General features: G+C 36.0%; 1 protein-coding gene across 1 annotated transcript in view; it reads right to left on the bottom strand.

The window, feature by feature from the left end:
• The window catches only part of LOC110458630, a 29,953-nt gene extending 13,410 nt beyond the window's left edge, over nt 1–16,543 (bottom strand). Inside the window, exons 1-7 of the mRNA XM_021510416.1 lie at nt 16,422–16,543; nt 6,074–6,902; nt 5,492–5,821; nt 3,170–3,229; nt 2,441–2,500; nt 1,996–2,097; nt 1,225–1,332 (exon numbers count right to left, since the gene is read on the bottom strand). Coding sequence (XP_021366091.1) covers nt 1,225–1,332; nt 1,996–2,097; nt 2,441–2,500; nt 3,170–3,229; nt 5,492–5,821; nt 6,074–6,896 — 1,483 coding nt within the window. The 5' untranslated portion in view covers nt 6,897–6,902; nt 16,422–16,543. The remainder of the gene's footprint in view (nt 1–1,224; nt 1,333–1,995; nt 2,098–2,440; nt 2,501–3,169; nt 3,230–5,491; nt 5,822–6,073; nt 6,903–16,421) is intronic.
• Nucleotides 16,544–16,837: the final 294 nt, after the last annotated feature.

The raw sequence follows: 16,837 nt of genomic DNA, 5'->3' as shown, positions 1-16,837 counted from the left end.
AATAACACCACTGTTTCCTCTCTGGTGTTTACATGACAATAACACTACTGTTTCCTCTATGGTGTTGACCTGATAATAATTCCACTGTTTCCTCTATGGTGTTTACATGAAAATAACACCATTGTTTCCTCTATGGTGTTTACATGACAATAACACTAGTGTTTCCTCTATGGTGTTTACATGAAAATAACACCACTGTTTCCTCTATGGCGTTTACATGATAATAACACCACTGTTTTCTTTATGGTGTTTACATGATAATAACACAACTGTTTCCTCTATGGTGTTTACATGATAATAACATCACTGTTTCCTCTATGGTGTTTATTTGATAATAACACCACTGTTTCGTCTATTGTGTTTACATGATAATAACACTACTGTTTCCTATATGGTGTTTATATGATAATAACACCACTGTTTTCTTTATGGTGTTTACATGCACTGTTTCCTCTATGGTGTTTACATGATAATAACACCACTGTTTTCTTTATGGTGTTTACATGATAATAACACCACTGTTTCCTCTATGGTGTTTACATGATAATAACACCACTGTTTCCTCTATGGTGTTTATTTGATAATAACACCACTGTTTCCTCTATGGTGTTTACATGATAATAACACCACTGTTTCGTCTATTGTGTTTACATGATAATAACACCACTGTTTCCTCTATGGTGTTTACAAGATAATAACACCAATGTTTCCTCTATGGAGACCATAAAACTTGCAACAATCTTCATCAACCTTCATCTTTTAAAGCACTGTGTTAAGTATGTCCGTCAGCATATGATATCTATTACCAACTGCTCAAAATCTCATGATTTTCTTGACAGATGATTTACGTTGACAAAGACACTACTTACCAATGGACTTTCAATATTTGAAGTTACTGAAGATGATGTTGTCGCAGTGACTTGTCAATCTGAATACTTTCCTAGATTTGACAGGAAACATCATAGCGGATGCCACATGTGGAGTAGGAAATGATTACCCTCTCAAAGCTTATATATGTCCTTTTTTGTTTTAAAGTCCCTCAGTTGTTTATTTGTATTTGATAATTTATATTTTTAGCTTTCTCTTTTGGTGACTGACAAGGCACGGATTAAAGAATGTGGATCAAGGAGAGTTTTTATAACTATCAGCAAGTGCGCACAGTTCAAGAACATATGTTATTCATTTATTTTAACACCAACGAAATTGTAAGTGGCTTTAACTTACCACTATCATTCACAACTTGATGCTGCCAAATGCATTCTTGTAGCCTGTTGAAAATCTGCACCAATGACAACCACAATGTGCTGATTGTAGGTAAGACACTTGAACCGGCTACAAATGAGTGTATATGAGATATATCAGCAGGGCTATGTTTAAATATCTATCCTCACCTATCATGTTATCACTCAATCCTAGTGTAAACTATTTTGTAATTTACATCAAAACGCCGACAATGAAGTCTAAATAAGACGTAATGTTATATGTATAAACACGGCTATGTTACGTATTACTTTTGAAATTGAAGAAATTATATTATATATATATATATATGTTATGATTTAATGTTATGAGAATATACAAAGATATGCTACAAATAACTGTCGTGTTGTATGTTATATTGTATGAAGTGTAAACAAAGATATGCAATAAATTCCTGTTGTATTGTATGTAACTCTTGTTTTGTATGATGCATTGGACAAAAGTGGAATAAAGAAATGTAACATATTGCTGTTGTATTGCATATTTTATTGTATGAAGAGTAAACGAAGATATGTAACATATTACTGCTGAATTGTATTTTTAAGTGTTAACAAAGATATGCAATTAATGACTGTTGTATTGTATGAAGTGTAAACAAAGATATGTGACATATTACTGTTGTATTGTATGATGTATTGTATGAATTGTAAACAAAAATATGTTACGATTTATTGTTGTATGAAGTGTAAACATAGATATGTAACAAATTTACATGGAATACGTTCACGTACTTACTTGTAACATTAAACATGGACATCAAAACGGCTATAATAGCTATCACTACTATCATTAAACCCGTTCGTCTTGGAACAAATGGAGCAGGTTTTGGTTGTTTCTCTGAATTGAAATACGACAAAAAAAATCAAATATTCCATAATTTAAATATTAACAGCAGGGATACCGCGGTTGAATATGGAACGTGAAGAATACCGCTTTGGTCAGGTCTTAGTGGACACATAGAAAACTGTCTGATATATTATCACGTATAAAGAAACAAATAAACTAATTGTGATCGAAAGACAAAATAGCAAACGTTTATGACCACCATATCTATTAGTAATTATCACCTTTTTTGTCTATTATTCAATATATATCCTACGAGAATCATCTCAACGCAATATTTAAGATATTTACACAGTCGATCGATAGGAATACCAAATAATAGCTCAAAATAGCTCACCTTTTTCCGATCTATATGTGATGGAGCTTGTATCAGCGGTGGAGGGCAGCTCTTTAATTTCTAAAATTGATTATGTTAAAATAATGAACACTATATTTATTTTTTACTCGTCAGAAATATGTACTTTTGATATAAATACCCTACTTTATTATTTCTGTGCAATTACACTTTACTCTTACTGAGTATATACTTTAAAGAATAATGCTTTAGGAAGAGGAATATTTATAATATACGCAAGAACTTTCATTATAAATCATAATCAATTCACACGTGTACATGTAAGGTATATGGTTTATGAGTTGTTATCAAATTATTAGACTTTATTAATTTCAAAATAATGCGAAAGAATTTACATCAACTTATATTAATCAATCGTATTGGCCCAGATGGATGTGCATGGAAAGTTTTAATGTGGGAGGAAACAGGAGTACCCGATCGGAAAATCCAGCCCCATAGGTCTTGGTGAAAGGCGAGTGCACTAACCACTGCGCCAACAGAACAACCATCCGATTTATCACATTACTAATATATCAAAATAAACTTCTTTCTGTACAAATTGCATGTTTAAACCTCTCAGCGAGAGACAAATCTAGATAAGACGTGATGATTAGTGTGACGTACCTATCTATGGTGACCTCATATCGCATGATCAAACATAAAGCAAGTTTAAGAATATAAAGGAAGTTGCATCAACGGAATAACGTCATGTCTCGTTAAAACAAAGGTTACCGTGTTTAGACTCAGCTGTAATGGGGCCCGTATCAGCAGTGGAAGGTAGTGCTTGGGTTTCTGTAAGAAAATTTTAATTGTTTATAAAAAATATTGATGCAGCTATCATTGTGAAGATACAATGTAATTTGAACAACTATCAACTCCTTTCTCACAACAATGATAGGAACTATAAATATTGATCCGAATGCGGACCTGTCTTCCAATCCTAACAACAGTTTACCATCGGCTGTACATGTAGCACAACCAATCCGTTATCAGCCTATATATTTTTGTTAATTCATCTCAGGTGCTTTACAACACATGCTTGATAGTATTCCTACAGTGACAGTTAAAAATATAATATATAAAAAGGCATACAAATCAGCATTATAAATTAGGTAGCTAGACATTTATCTCCGGATGTGTTTATATAAAAATTGGTGAAAAATCAATAAAGAGTGCAGGCAAAGGAATTTGCCAAACTTTCAACGCAAACCACTCCTTTTAAAAACAGAAACATGAACACTTACATATCACAACATATAACAAAGTAAACAGTCACTCTAAAACAATACCACAACCTAAAACACATCAACAAAATCCAGTAATCACTTATATAAAATTACTGTTGTATTTACATATCCCCTCGGTAAGCTAGTAACCGAAGGCTAATTATTGTACAAAACTAGTGAATTATTAGAAACACCTGAATAAATATAGTGAGAAAAGCGTATACTGTAGTTGTTCGCATAAAATGGTTCTCCAATCATATAAATGAAAAAAACACCATCGTGATTGAAATTATTGTGTTACTGGTTGATAGTGTCTTTGTTGATTTCGTTTGATTGTTTTCAAATAAATATATAACATTACTGTTTATTAAAAAGCTTATCATGATAATAATTAAAAATTGAACTTTATTTAAGGCAAAAAACTCTCTCGTACTCTGTTTTAACCGTACTCCTTTATAGTGTCAAAATAACTTGTATCACTGGGTAGTATACACAGTCACAGGGTATCACAGTACAGGGTGATGTACTGTTAATAGATACAGAGTGGCAGGTACCCAGACACAGGTTTTATCAAGACTTAAGGGTTTACCTTAGGCATAGGTTTCACAGTGTCCAGGGTGACTGGTCAAAAGGTAGTCACAGTGCGACGGATATATTGTGATTCAGTGCTAAAGAGTGTTTTTTTACTATATAAGTGTTAGTGTAATACAGTGTTTAAGCTGGGTTGTTTTTACTATATACGTGTTAGTGTAATAAATGTAAGAAGGTGTGTAGTTAAGGAAGTACTTATTTGATGTAATAGTTATCGGAGTCAGAGAGACAGTAAATAGTTTGATGTATATTGTTGGCATTATTTGTTATAACAGTTACTGGATCTAAAATAGACTTAGTAATGAACTGTGGGCACACGTTGGTTACACATTCCTGTTGGCCCGGATGGTAGCGCATATGGGGTACTTAATCTGGGAGGAAATCGGAGTACCAGGAGAAAAGCCATGTGGTCGTGCAGGTGTCCCCATACCTTTTCATGTCTAATCGGGGCCGTTTTAGTGAAAGGTGAGTGCGCTATCCACTGCGCCACTCGACCACCCTGATGACATCAGCATAAGATATAACAAAGGTTAACTTTCCGGAAATCTTGAAGTTGTTCTCCTTATACTTTTTTCATGGTCTCCATGTAAATCTTTCCATTGTTCATATTTGCCCTGGTTTAATCGGTTTAAGTTTGAATAACGGCTTTGTTTACAGTTGGTGTTGTCTTGCTTTTGTCAATCTTTGATTGTATACGGCAGAAATATCGCAATATTATCCAATATTGTAATACTCAATGTAACTTTCATTATTTTGTTTCTTTATTTTTATTCCCCTCAGAGCATCTTATTGCGGAATGCTATGGTTTGAGAGCTCTAGATTCACCTAACTTAAAACGTGAAATATCGCACAGGAGGCCTCCTTCTCTTCACTTGGTTCACTTTATTTTATTTCTTCTCTTTTAACGAATTCTTCATTCTCATTTATTTGATTAATATCGCTCATATTCAATATATGGCTTGAAATATATACATATTAACATCTACATATTCACATACAAGGATTTGTCCGTGCATTTACTTTTGCATAAACATACATATATACAGTCATGCTTAGTTTGCTCTCTATACACAGACATAGTAGTGAGTAAAAAACATACCGCTACTGGCAATACTGTATATTCACCAGCTATGCCAAAATAAGTCTACAATGAACCTGTACAAACACGCGGTCTGTCCAAAATCTTTACATAGTCAATATTAAAATTGAATGAAGGAAACCTCTCGTATTGGCTTACCTGCATCGTTGTTTCCGGTGTTGTCCTCGACTACAGATGTATTTCTGAGTATTTCTCCTAATCGTTTGTGGATAACTACTTCCGGTCTGTCCGTATCAAGGTGTGTCCATCTCTTGCTGTCCCAGCCTATCTCATACAGCTGTAGGAAGAGCTCGGCCCCCAGGGTGGGGCGCCGAAGTCTGATGTCTACATGTCTGCCCTGGAGTCGAAGACAGAGCGTGGTTTTACCTACATTCTCTGGTCCAACAAACACTACTCGGATGTGTCTGTACTTTTCTTTAGGTCCGGAGAAAAGCCTTAGATAATCATCGAACACCTTCTGTGGTCCCACTAAAATTGGATATACTATTAGTAGTACTTGTTTACGAGGAAAGGTTTTAATACTGTGAGTGCAAGTGTCTCCTTATTTTCTGGATATAACGTTGTGTTTACGTTTATAGTATATTATCTAAATTATAATAACAGCCTGTCGCTTAAAAATAAATTGACAACGTAATCAAAAACATAAAGGAACATATGACGTTATTTGTATCAGTGTAATTCCTCTACAAAACCCTTTTTTTAATCTCCTTATCAATATACCTTCTTTTCCCGACTCTCTTCGCCATTTACGGAACAGACGCTTAGGTACAGATATCAGAATTCTAAAAGCATTCGGTGGCTTCATGCCATATCTCTTCAGTATGTCAGTAATATCTGGATGATTTCCCATCATAGAATAAAAAACTGGAGAGTGACCGTCGACGTCAGTTGCGTGGATGTTGATGTTAAATCGCCTTGCGTTTTCCAGAATGTACCTCAGAAGTATTTCGTGACCACACCATGCCGCAATCATGAGACAGTTGATGTCGTCAATGTCCAGCACTGTGGGGTCAAGCTTTTGTTGTAACATGTAGTCAAATATGTCAACACTTCCAGAGTAGCAAGAATACAGAAATACGTCCATATTAGTATTTGATATTTTCCTCACCATATCAGGGTATGTTTCAACGATATAGCGTGTGAGGTTAAGGTGTCCTCTGGCTGCTGTTAACATGAGGACAGTGTCTAGGTGAACAATTCTCCTGTATGGAGACAACCCTTCCTTTACAAACAGTTTGAACATGTCCACGTTGCCTGATACAGAGCACAAGAAGAGTGGACTGGCACCATACTTGTTGGTTAACGTTAACAGCTGTGGGTATCGGTTAATCAGATATTTGATGATGGTCACTTGGTCTCCGACCACTGCCCAACCCAGGATTGACGTATCAGATGTGGTGTCCTTTACCTCTGTAACGTCCTTTACCTGTTTCAGATGTTGTCTAAGTCCATCGAGGTCTCCGTTGTAGGCTGACCAGATGACTGGGTACCGCTCCTTCTCATAGTTAATCCAGTCATATCTCTGTATATTTGTGACAGGCATGACTAACTGTAAATAAAATATAGTATACAGATGTATGAAAATCTGATAAATGTAATAAATGGTACCTGGGGTAGCAGTTTACAGTAGAGGGTTGTGGCCATGGGTGATATTTTTTGTTAAATGGCTAACCCCTGTATAATTGAAAATCAGGTCATCTGATGATGTTGCGTTTAGGATTTTCAAAATCAATCACCTATTAAATGATGCCTTAAAAACATTTCTCCCTCTCCTCTTTTTTCACCCTCTTTAAGTGTGACGCATCGTTGTAATTTTCATTAATTAGCATCCTCCAATGATGTGACATGAGCGTTTACGTGCAGAATGGCAATCGGTGAATGGATAATAAAGAATAGGTGCATTTTATTAACAGTAGTGGGAAAACATGCATGGAGAAAAGAGACATTGTACTCCTTTTATTTTTATTTATTTTTTATTCATATTAGTGAAAATTATTAATATTTGTAGCGACTATATTTACCGTCATTGAATATACAAAATCTCACAAATGTTCTTGGAATATATTTGANTTACAAAAATGTTTGATAAGCATACACAGTTCACATATCGTCTCGTCTCGGAGCCATTAGTCTACCGTTATCAACCTAAGCACGATATGGCATATATACGTTACCGTTTCAAACATCAAAATAGAGTTTATACTTCATCACTCATACGGTTTATAAGTTTATATATTTACTTCTTCCTTCTACAGACAGCGTCAATGCTTGACAGTCTTCACATGTGCTTTCTCGAATCCTATGTGTTTCACACGCGTAACACTACCCAGACCGCAATCCGAGTTGCTAAAACGCTCAAACCACAGGGTCACGTTACAAATGTCTGAAATACACATATGCTATACTGATACGGGTCACAACACATATAAACATACACAGTGTATGTTTATGTGTGTTGTGACCCGTATCAGTATAGCATATGTGTATTTCAGACATTTGTAACGTCACCCTGTGCTCAAACCTAGTGCACGAAATTTCACCACCACAACACTCGTAGAATGCACCGGAGATAAACATTTTGTTTTCAGCAATTATTTAAAGTATGGATTATTATTTGGAGAAGAGTATCAGAAGACTTTATGTAACCTACAGGTGAGTGTCAAAAATTCTACTTTCTATTTACGATAACGAAACTATATAGCGGAAGCATGCAATACTGAATTATGCGCACGCACCCCGAACGGAAGTGGGTCCGTCATTTCGTTCTCTGGACAGAATTAATAAGCCGCTCGGCTCTCGCCAAGAGCGGCTTAAAAATAAAACTGTACTAAAATTGGTATAAGCATGATGAAGCGGGCTATGTGAGCTTCACATTTGTGAAAAAAAAAAAAAAAGTTTTTTGTTGGAGATCAAAATTTTGGCCATAATCCGAAAGGGGGCCTACACATGAAAAGCTAGCTTTACAGAAGGTAAAATTTTGACAACAGCACACGAGGCAAAATTGCAAAAATTCAAGTTTTACAACTTTACTGGGACCCAGATTATTCTGCAACCAAGTAGGTAATCTTTAATTTCAGACAGAACGTAGGAAAATTTTTACTAGTTGCGGGGGTCAAATTTTAGGTCAAAAATAGCATTTTTTGGCATTTTTTGGTAATTTTTGATGTGGTAACCATGGTTTTCACACAAGTGACATACAAAGAAAAAAGAGGTTTATACACTTCTCAGTACTTTATATGTATTGTAAATGTAATGCAGTTACAAATACATATACATGTATATATGTGTTTTGTAGGGTAAATCCGCTGTGTTTACATTTCCCCGACATGTGCCTTGTTTTTCAGAGTCGGGCCATTTCTACTGTAGACAGCTACCTGGACATAGCAATCAAACAAAAATCCGTACCTTCATTTCATTTCAACAAATTTCATTGACACAGATTGTACAGCCAAATGGGTTAAATGACATACAAGCCTATATAAATTCTCCGCATGGGTAGCCAAAATGTTAAAACGTACCTTGATAATAAAACAAACTAATTAAAAAGTTACTATGAAATGAAAAATATCTACAAAGCAACAGAACAAGCAATGGAGATAACTAGCGCATGTAAATAAGCACTTTGTTCAGTCAGTTGGCAAATATAGTGCACAGGTCATTGATACTTTGGACTACAGAACCTTAATGTTATAAATACATTTACATAAGAACAATATTGAAAAGGTTGTACAAGACACGCACCATACTAGCTCAAATACAAACTCAGCCCCCATTCAGCAAAACTGTTGATCAATTAGGTCAATGATAGTGAAATAACAAGGTTAAGAACCCAAGAAATGATACAGACAACGTGGTCTTTGTGTTACAAATTCTATCGCAAATGTAGTTTAAAGCGTCTAGTTTTTCAATTAAAATACTGAACATCATTTAAAACTACCCTGTTTACATTTACAAAAGATGTAAATTGATATGATTGTGATTTCCATAAATATTTAAAGAAGCAAGAATATTAAGTATATTGTGGAAAAATGGGTCATTAGCCTATTACTGTTCTCTTAGTGTAAATCCTTTTAATACCATCCTACAAGTAACCTAACGGGTACGGTAGGGCTATTCGTTCGGCGTATGCTTCCCGTAGAGTAGCAGCTATCGCCGGTGCAGACTAGTCTGTTTGTTAACATTGGTGTAAGCTTTCGAGAGGACCGGAATTTGGTGAGTATGCCGTAGATTGGCCAATCAGAATGGGTGTTCGATACAGGTTACATAGGGCCAGGAGGCTGGGGTATAAAAAGAAATGCACGGGTAAAATATATTGACTTGCGTGGTCGGTTGCCGGCTGATCGAGAGACTGCTGCACGTGTACTGTAACAGTACAGCCCCGTTAGGGAACGTTAGGGTAGGCAATATACAGGGCAGTGTATTGGGTGGGGTAAACTTCGTATATCTTTGGTTATATATATAGGCCTAATTTACCACGTGGGGGCTCTATAGGTTTACTGAATACAACCTCTCTTGTATCGTACTTTATATCTACTTTGTTCTTATACTGTATCCTGTTGTTATAACTGTAATTTAATTCTATTAAACGGCTAACACAGTCGTGTACTATTAAATAAATATCAGTGAACGTTATGAAAAGTGTTGTTTGGTTTATGACTCTGATGCTCCTTCAGATCTCTCGGACCTGTGTCTGACTGTACAGACGGACGCAGCGGGACGTTCTTGGGGATTGCTGCCGGTAGTTTTGGGGAAAACCTAAATTACTATACGATCACGTTTATCTACCGACACTGGCCATGCTCATCCCACGGACGTCCTATAACAGATTTGGTGCCGTTGACCGTGGATGTGAAAACGTAAGTATTCTCCAATTTTACCTTTGTTTATACATTTAAATAGTTTAGAAATTTGTTAAATGAATTTATATTGTACGTGTAATTGCGGAATACCTTTATTGTTAGTATTTAGCAAGTCCTGTAACTATAGATGTTCAGTTACACGTATCAGTATTGATGTATGATTCTAAAGTCATTCCTTTTGAACTGGTAGTGTTTGCAGTGTACATGTACGTAGCATTTCATGAAATAGATCAACAGTTGACAAATAGGTCTACTATATATAGCAAGTTTAAGTTCTGTATAAACCAGAGTTGCGGGACGTCCAGGTTTATTCGTTTTTTAGCGGGAGTAAAAACAGATTATTTTGAATTGCATGTAACTCATCAGATTTGTAACTAACGTAAGACGAGAATCTTTTATTGATGAGTAATTGTTGTTGAAATAGAGGTGTAGTTTGTTATACGACTAAAAGGGTTTTACAAATGTGATTTAATAATTAGTCAGAGGTATATAGACACCTTTTTGTAAACATGTATACTGATCAACACGTTAGTGAGTCGGACATTTCCAGATCTGATTGGATGGAGGAGTTGGTAGACAAGGAAGTTCAAACATCTCAGGATAGGTTAGAATCAACACCAAAATGGGCTTCAAAACCTTAGTTAAAGCCATTTGTTCTTAGTCAGAATATTATCTTATGGGGATGGGGCTAGCAGAGAGGTCGTTACTGTATAATCTTCACTCAGCTCAGAAACGGAGGAAAGTGAGAATACAGAGGATGAGATAAAAAGGGTGTTAGTAAGAAGAAGAGTAAAACAGTCTGCTGTACATTCTACCCCTAAAACTATGAGAGTTAAGACAAAGGGGGAGGATGTTAAACTCAAGATTAAACAGAAAGTGTTTAGTCCTTTTCTCAGGAAGAAAGATTATAGTACTGAGAGGGAAAAGTCAGAACAGTACGAGGGGGACACGAAGGATAATAAACCAGAGTTGGTTAGACATAAAAATAGGAGGCAGGTTAGATGCAGCACCTGCCTCACACACCATCCCACACACTATTAATGAAAGCCACATGAAGTTAGATGGACAGATAACTAACACTCCTCAGAGCAGAAACGTTCTATCAGTGATTGAATCTAACCAAGATTTGTCAGGATTGAGGGTGCATAGGAAAGAAAAACACCCACATACATTTAACGGTACAAGCAGTGGCTGGCAAGACTATCTTGTTCACTTTGAACAGGTAGCTGTGTAGAATGCTTGGACCGACACCGAAAATGCTCAACAACTTAGTATGAGTTTAAGGGGCACAGCCCAAAAGCTATTAAGCAATTTAACGGAAGGGCAGTTATCTGACTATAACTCCATTAGACAATGTCTCACTCAGAGATTCAATCCAAAGGAAAGGAGTGTAGCACATGGATGTACATTTAGGGGACAGAAGCAAGGTAAGGGCGAGTCGGCTTCTGACTTTGGGTATTCTTTACGTAGAACAGCATTACTAGCCTACCCAGATTAACCCTATCATTACCTAGAGTGTCAAGTAATAGATCAATTCATAAACGGTCTAAATAACTTTGAGATGAAAAAGAAAGTAACCTTTGTCACCCCAAAATATTAGAGGAGGCTATTTCCTCAGCAGTAGAATATGAGGCTGTGGCAGGTAGTAGTCCACAGAAACCTACAAATAGTTCAGAATCAGTCTGTGCAATACAATCTGATAGTACAGGGGGACAGACACTGACAATTGAACAGATTAGTAAACTACTAGACAAGAAGTTGACCAAGAATAATACCAAGTCAGAAAAGAAAGATAAAGAGGAAACTACCTCAGGCAAAAAGGGGACTTGTTTCTCCTGTAACGAAGAGGGTCATTACATGTGGGAATATTCCAAATTTAGCACTTTAAGGGAGAGGGAAGAGAAAGTTAGCAAAGCGGATCACTAATTGAGGCTGAGCTCGAGGCCAAGAACTCAGCTACTTCTAAATGTAGGCCAACAGAAAATTCGTTAGACAAAGAAATAGTATCTCAGGAGGGAAGAGACGGGGAAGCGGGGGTGTCGAATCAAATCAAGTTAAGTATACACAGTGTACATGTAGACAAGGGTTTCTGTACTCTGATATACAGGTGTGTAATACAAGTTGGAGGATGTTGATAGACACTGGTTCACCTGTGTCAGTTCTTTTTTATTCTTAATTTATAAACTTAAGTCTAAATGAAACATCGCTGCGTTTTAAACAAGATATTGTAGTGGCTAATCTCAGTACTGTAGCAGGAATATTAGGCATGGATTTCCTAAGGAAGTAAACATGTACATGTCAATTATGAGAAGATATACTAGTCAGGGTAATGTTCAGTTAAGTAAACAGAAAACCCTAAATTGTGCCTTAATTAGACCCTGTGCCACTATGGTGTTACCCCCTCAATCTGAGCAATTGATAGAATGTAAATCTAAAAGTCAATTATCAGATAGTACTGTTTTAGTAGAACCTAATCCTAAGTGGAAGGAACAAGGCATATTGATAGCTGGAAGTATAGTAGATCCTTGCAATGACAATCTGATTATCTCAGCCATGAATATCACTGAGTGTAGTGTTAGTCTAGACTCAAATGTAACTATTGGGAGTGTTGGGAGGATAAAACAGGATGTTAGCACTGGAGGTACTGAGTTCATAGGTACCTCCAGGGGAAAACTACCGAAGCATTTAGAACCTCTCATAGAAAATAGTTCTTAAGATCTGACAGCTTATGAAAAAGATAAACTTATAAGTTTAGTAACATAATTTCAAGATGTTTTTGTAGGAGAATATGGCTCTGTAGGGAGAACTGATTTAGCTGAACACACTATAAATACTCGTGATGCTGTCCCAATCAAAATACCACAGCGTAGAGTTCATCTAGCTAGAAAAGAATGGGTGTGCGATACAGGTTACATAGGGCCAGGAGGCTGGGGTATAAAAAGAGATGCACGAGCAAAATACATTGACTTGCGTGGGTTGCCGGCTGATCGGGAGAAGTATCTCTCCCCCCCCCCCCCCCCCCCCCAGCACTGTTTCAGTGCTTCACTTCTACTGTATAACAGTACAGCCCCGTTAGGGAACGTTAGGGACTTGCGTGGCCGGTTGCCGGCAGTTTGGGAGAAGCATCTTTTCTGCCCCCGAGCAATGTATCAGTGCTGCACGTGTACTGTAACAGTACAGCCCCGCTAGGGAATGTTAGGGTAGGCATACAATAGGGCAGTGTATTGGGTGAGGTAGACTTTGTATATCTTTGTTTATATGTATAGGCCGAGTTTACCACGTGGGGGCTCTATAGGTTTACTAAATACATCCTTTCTTTTATCGTACTTTATCTATTTTGTTCTTATACTGTATATTGTTGTTATAACTGTACTTTAATCATATTAAACGGCTAACACAGTCGTGTACTATTAATAAATAAATATCAGTGAACGTTATACAAAGTGTTGATTGGTTTATGACTCTTATGCTCTTTCACATCTCTCGGACCTGTGTCTGACTGTACAGACGGACGCAGTAGGAGGTTCGTGGGGATTGCCGCCGATCAATTTGTCGGTAGTTTTAAGGAAAACCTAAATTACTATACGATCACGTTTATCTACCGACACTGGCCAGGCTCTTCCCACGGACGTCCTATTACAATATGTTCATTACAGAATGGACAATCTAAGAACAAAATGAGCTACAGTTTCATAAATGAGAGAACAAGTACAGGCTGCACTGTGTTATAAGTGATTGTTATGTAAATAAAAATTAAGATTACTATTGAGGATGTGGATTGTTTTTGAGATTGTTCACAAATTCACTATAAAGTTTATTGTGGTATGTACCAGAACAAAGGCCGGAGATAATCCTCACCCTTACATTTATAGTAAATATTTTACCACTGTGACCTAATATCAAACGTAACAACAATGGTTAAACAAGAAACTGGACCTGGGAATTCTAAGGACCCTCTGATGCTCGGGACTTCTATTTCTAAGAACTGGCTCCTCGACTGGTTTCACTTTCAATATATCCATCAATGGAACGACTGTATTACAGGGCCCAAGAAGGCCATATTGTATTCTAAAGTGATGATATTGGTTTCGGAAGTACATGCATTTACATATCTCTTCATGGACTATGACTGGAATGGCTATACTACAGTTGGGTTAGCAATGTGCTATTTATAGCTTTATGTGACGAAACTTGCATGGTCTTAATGTTTATTGGACGAGAGCTTTGACTAGTACAATACGGGAGTTGTGTTGAATCTAGAGATGCTATATATATATAAAATGCGGCAAACGGCAGCAGTGCACGGTAAAGCACCTAATCGGTAGCCTCAGTGTCTTATTTCTTACCCGGAAATGAAGTATGAGAAAGTGAAAGTAGAAGTTTAATGCCACCAAATATACGTCTGGTTATAGCGGTATTTACATTATTTTAAAAGGTTAAGCATTAGAAGGTAGATTGGGTTAGTGGTAGAGAAAGGGCGGTTCTTATGTATTTCATAACTGAAGGAAAACGATCCTCCTGCATGTATAACTTACAATTTAGTCATTAAAATGTTTTATCTTGATTTTCCTCACGGATTTTCTCTAAATGTGTTTTAAAAGTAATTTGATAAAACTGTATTATTACCCGTAAAAATTCACAGACAGGTTATGGACATTTATTAATTGTTTCAGACTGATTATAAACTTGTATTAACTATAACAACCATATTAGGAACATTTATTAATTGTTTCATGCTGGTTATCACAGACATATGAGAAACATGTTTTTTCATTTATTGTTGCAGACTGGTCATACACCTGTATTTATTATCAGACAGGCTATGGATCTTTAATTATATTGCTTCAGATAAAATTGTTTTAACTTTCACAGACATTAAGGAACATACTTATGTATTTGTTCTATGTTCTATCAATATATTGTCATGTAAGGAACATTAATTCATTGTTTCAAACTGGTTATGAACTTGTATTTACTTCTATCACAGACAAGAAATAATATTTCATCATCAGGTGCATGTTCTTAAAGTCTTTGAAATAACAAATAGTAATTACATGTGTTATACCTATCTGTAGGAGTCTTTATATGTGTAATACCTATCAGTGATAGTATATACATGTGCAATACCTGTCTGTAGTAGTAATTACATGTGTAATACCTGTTTAAAGTAGTAAATATATTGCTGAGCATCAAAATTTGGATACACTTTTGTTATGATTTTCACAAGAAACTCATCCTAGCCCAGTGCCTCTTGTTTATTATATAAAATATAACCAAAATGTCTTTACAAAGAAATATTGAGAAGGTTATATAATGATTTGTATACAGATTATAAAACTAGTAAACAGGGTATATAAGAAGTGGTTTACAGAGTATATAAAGGGGGATATGCATAGCATACAGAGAGTGATATACAGAGTATATAGAGAGTGGTATACAGGGTACATTATAAGTGGTCTACAGAGTACACAGGGTGGAATACAGAGTATATAAAGAGTGATATGCAAGGTATACAAAGAGTGGTATGCAGAGTTTATTAGAATGTGTCTATATAGTACACAGAGAGTGGTATACAGTATATGAGAATAGTGGTACAGGTATACAGAGTATGTAAGAAGTGGTAAACACAGCATATAGAGTGGTTTACACAGAATGTAAGGCGTTGTATACATGTAAATATTGAGTGGTACACACAGTATATAAGGAGATGTATACACAATATATAAAAGGTGGTATACACAGTATATTAAGAGTGATATACAGAGATGTAGGGAGTGGTAAACACAGCATATAGAGTGGTATACACATCATATAGAGTGGTATACACAGAATATAAGGAGCTGTATACACAGTATATAGAGTGGTATACACAGTATATCGGGAGTCGTATACAGCTTATATTAGGAGTGATATACAGGTTATATAAAGAGTGCTATACAGGGTATATAAGGATCGGTCTTGTAACATAGTATATAAAGAGCGGTAAACAGGGTATAAAAGAATTGGTCTACATAGTATATTGAAAATGGCATACGGAGCATAGAGAGTGATACATATTATACAGAGTGTGGTATTCAGAGTATAAATGAGTGATATACAGAGCATACAGAGAGTGTTATATAGCTGTACATAGTAAAGAAAAAGTGGTGTACAAAGTTGTATACAGAGTATATAAAAAGTTTACCACTTTCATGTATTCCATATACTACCTTTTTAGTCCCCCACTGGTTCCCGGGGGGATTATAGATTTGCACTCTGTACTTCTGTACTATTTCACCTGGAGTAACCAGCTTTGGTGTACAAGGACGTCTTGGGATAGAGGAATGCAAGAAGTATGTATCAGGATACTTTCCTAACAGTAGGTTCATTCGGATATAATTGGTACTGTTTGTTAAATATAGAAATAATTACCTTTGGGGGACTATGGATTGCCTTGTAATACTTTGCCTTGTTGTATTATATATAAAATATATACTATGTACACATAATACTATCTTTACATATTCTGTATGCTGTTTCTAAAGTAAGTTATGTATATGAAATATCTCCCGAGACAGTTTTCAAATATATAATCTAATTGCTAAAATTTGTTGATTATACTGCAGAATACACTCGCACTATTGGA

The sequence above is a fragment of the Mizuhopecten yessoensis genome, unplaced genomic scaffold (genome assembly GCF_002113885.1).
Source record: "Mizuhopecten yessoensis strain PY_sf001 unplaced genomic scaffold, ASM211388v2 scaffold9683, whole genome shotgun sequence".
NCBI lineage: Eukaryota > Metazoa > Mollusca > Bivalvia > Pectinida > Pectinidae > Mizuhopecten > Mizuhopecten yessoensis.
Note: the sequence above shows the minus strand (reverse complement) of the source record. Positions and strands in the feature narration are given on the sequence as shown.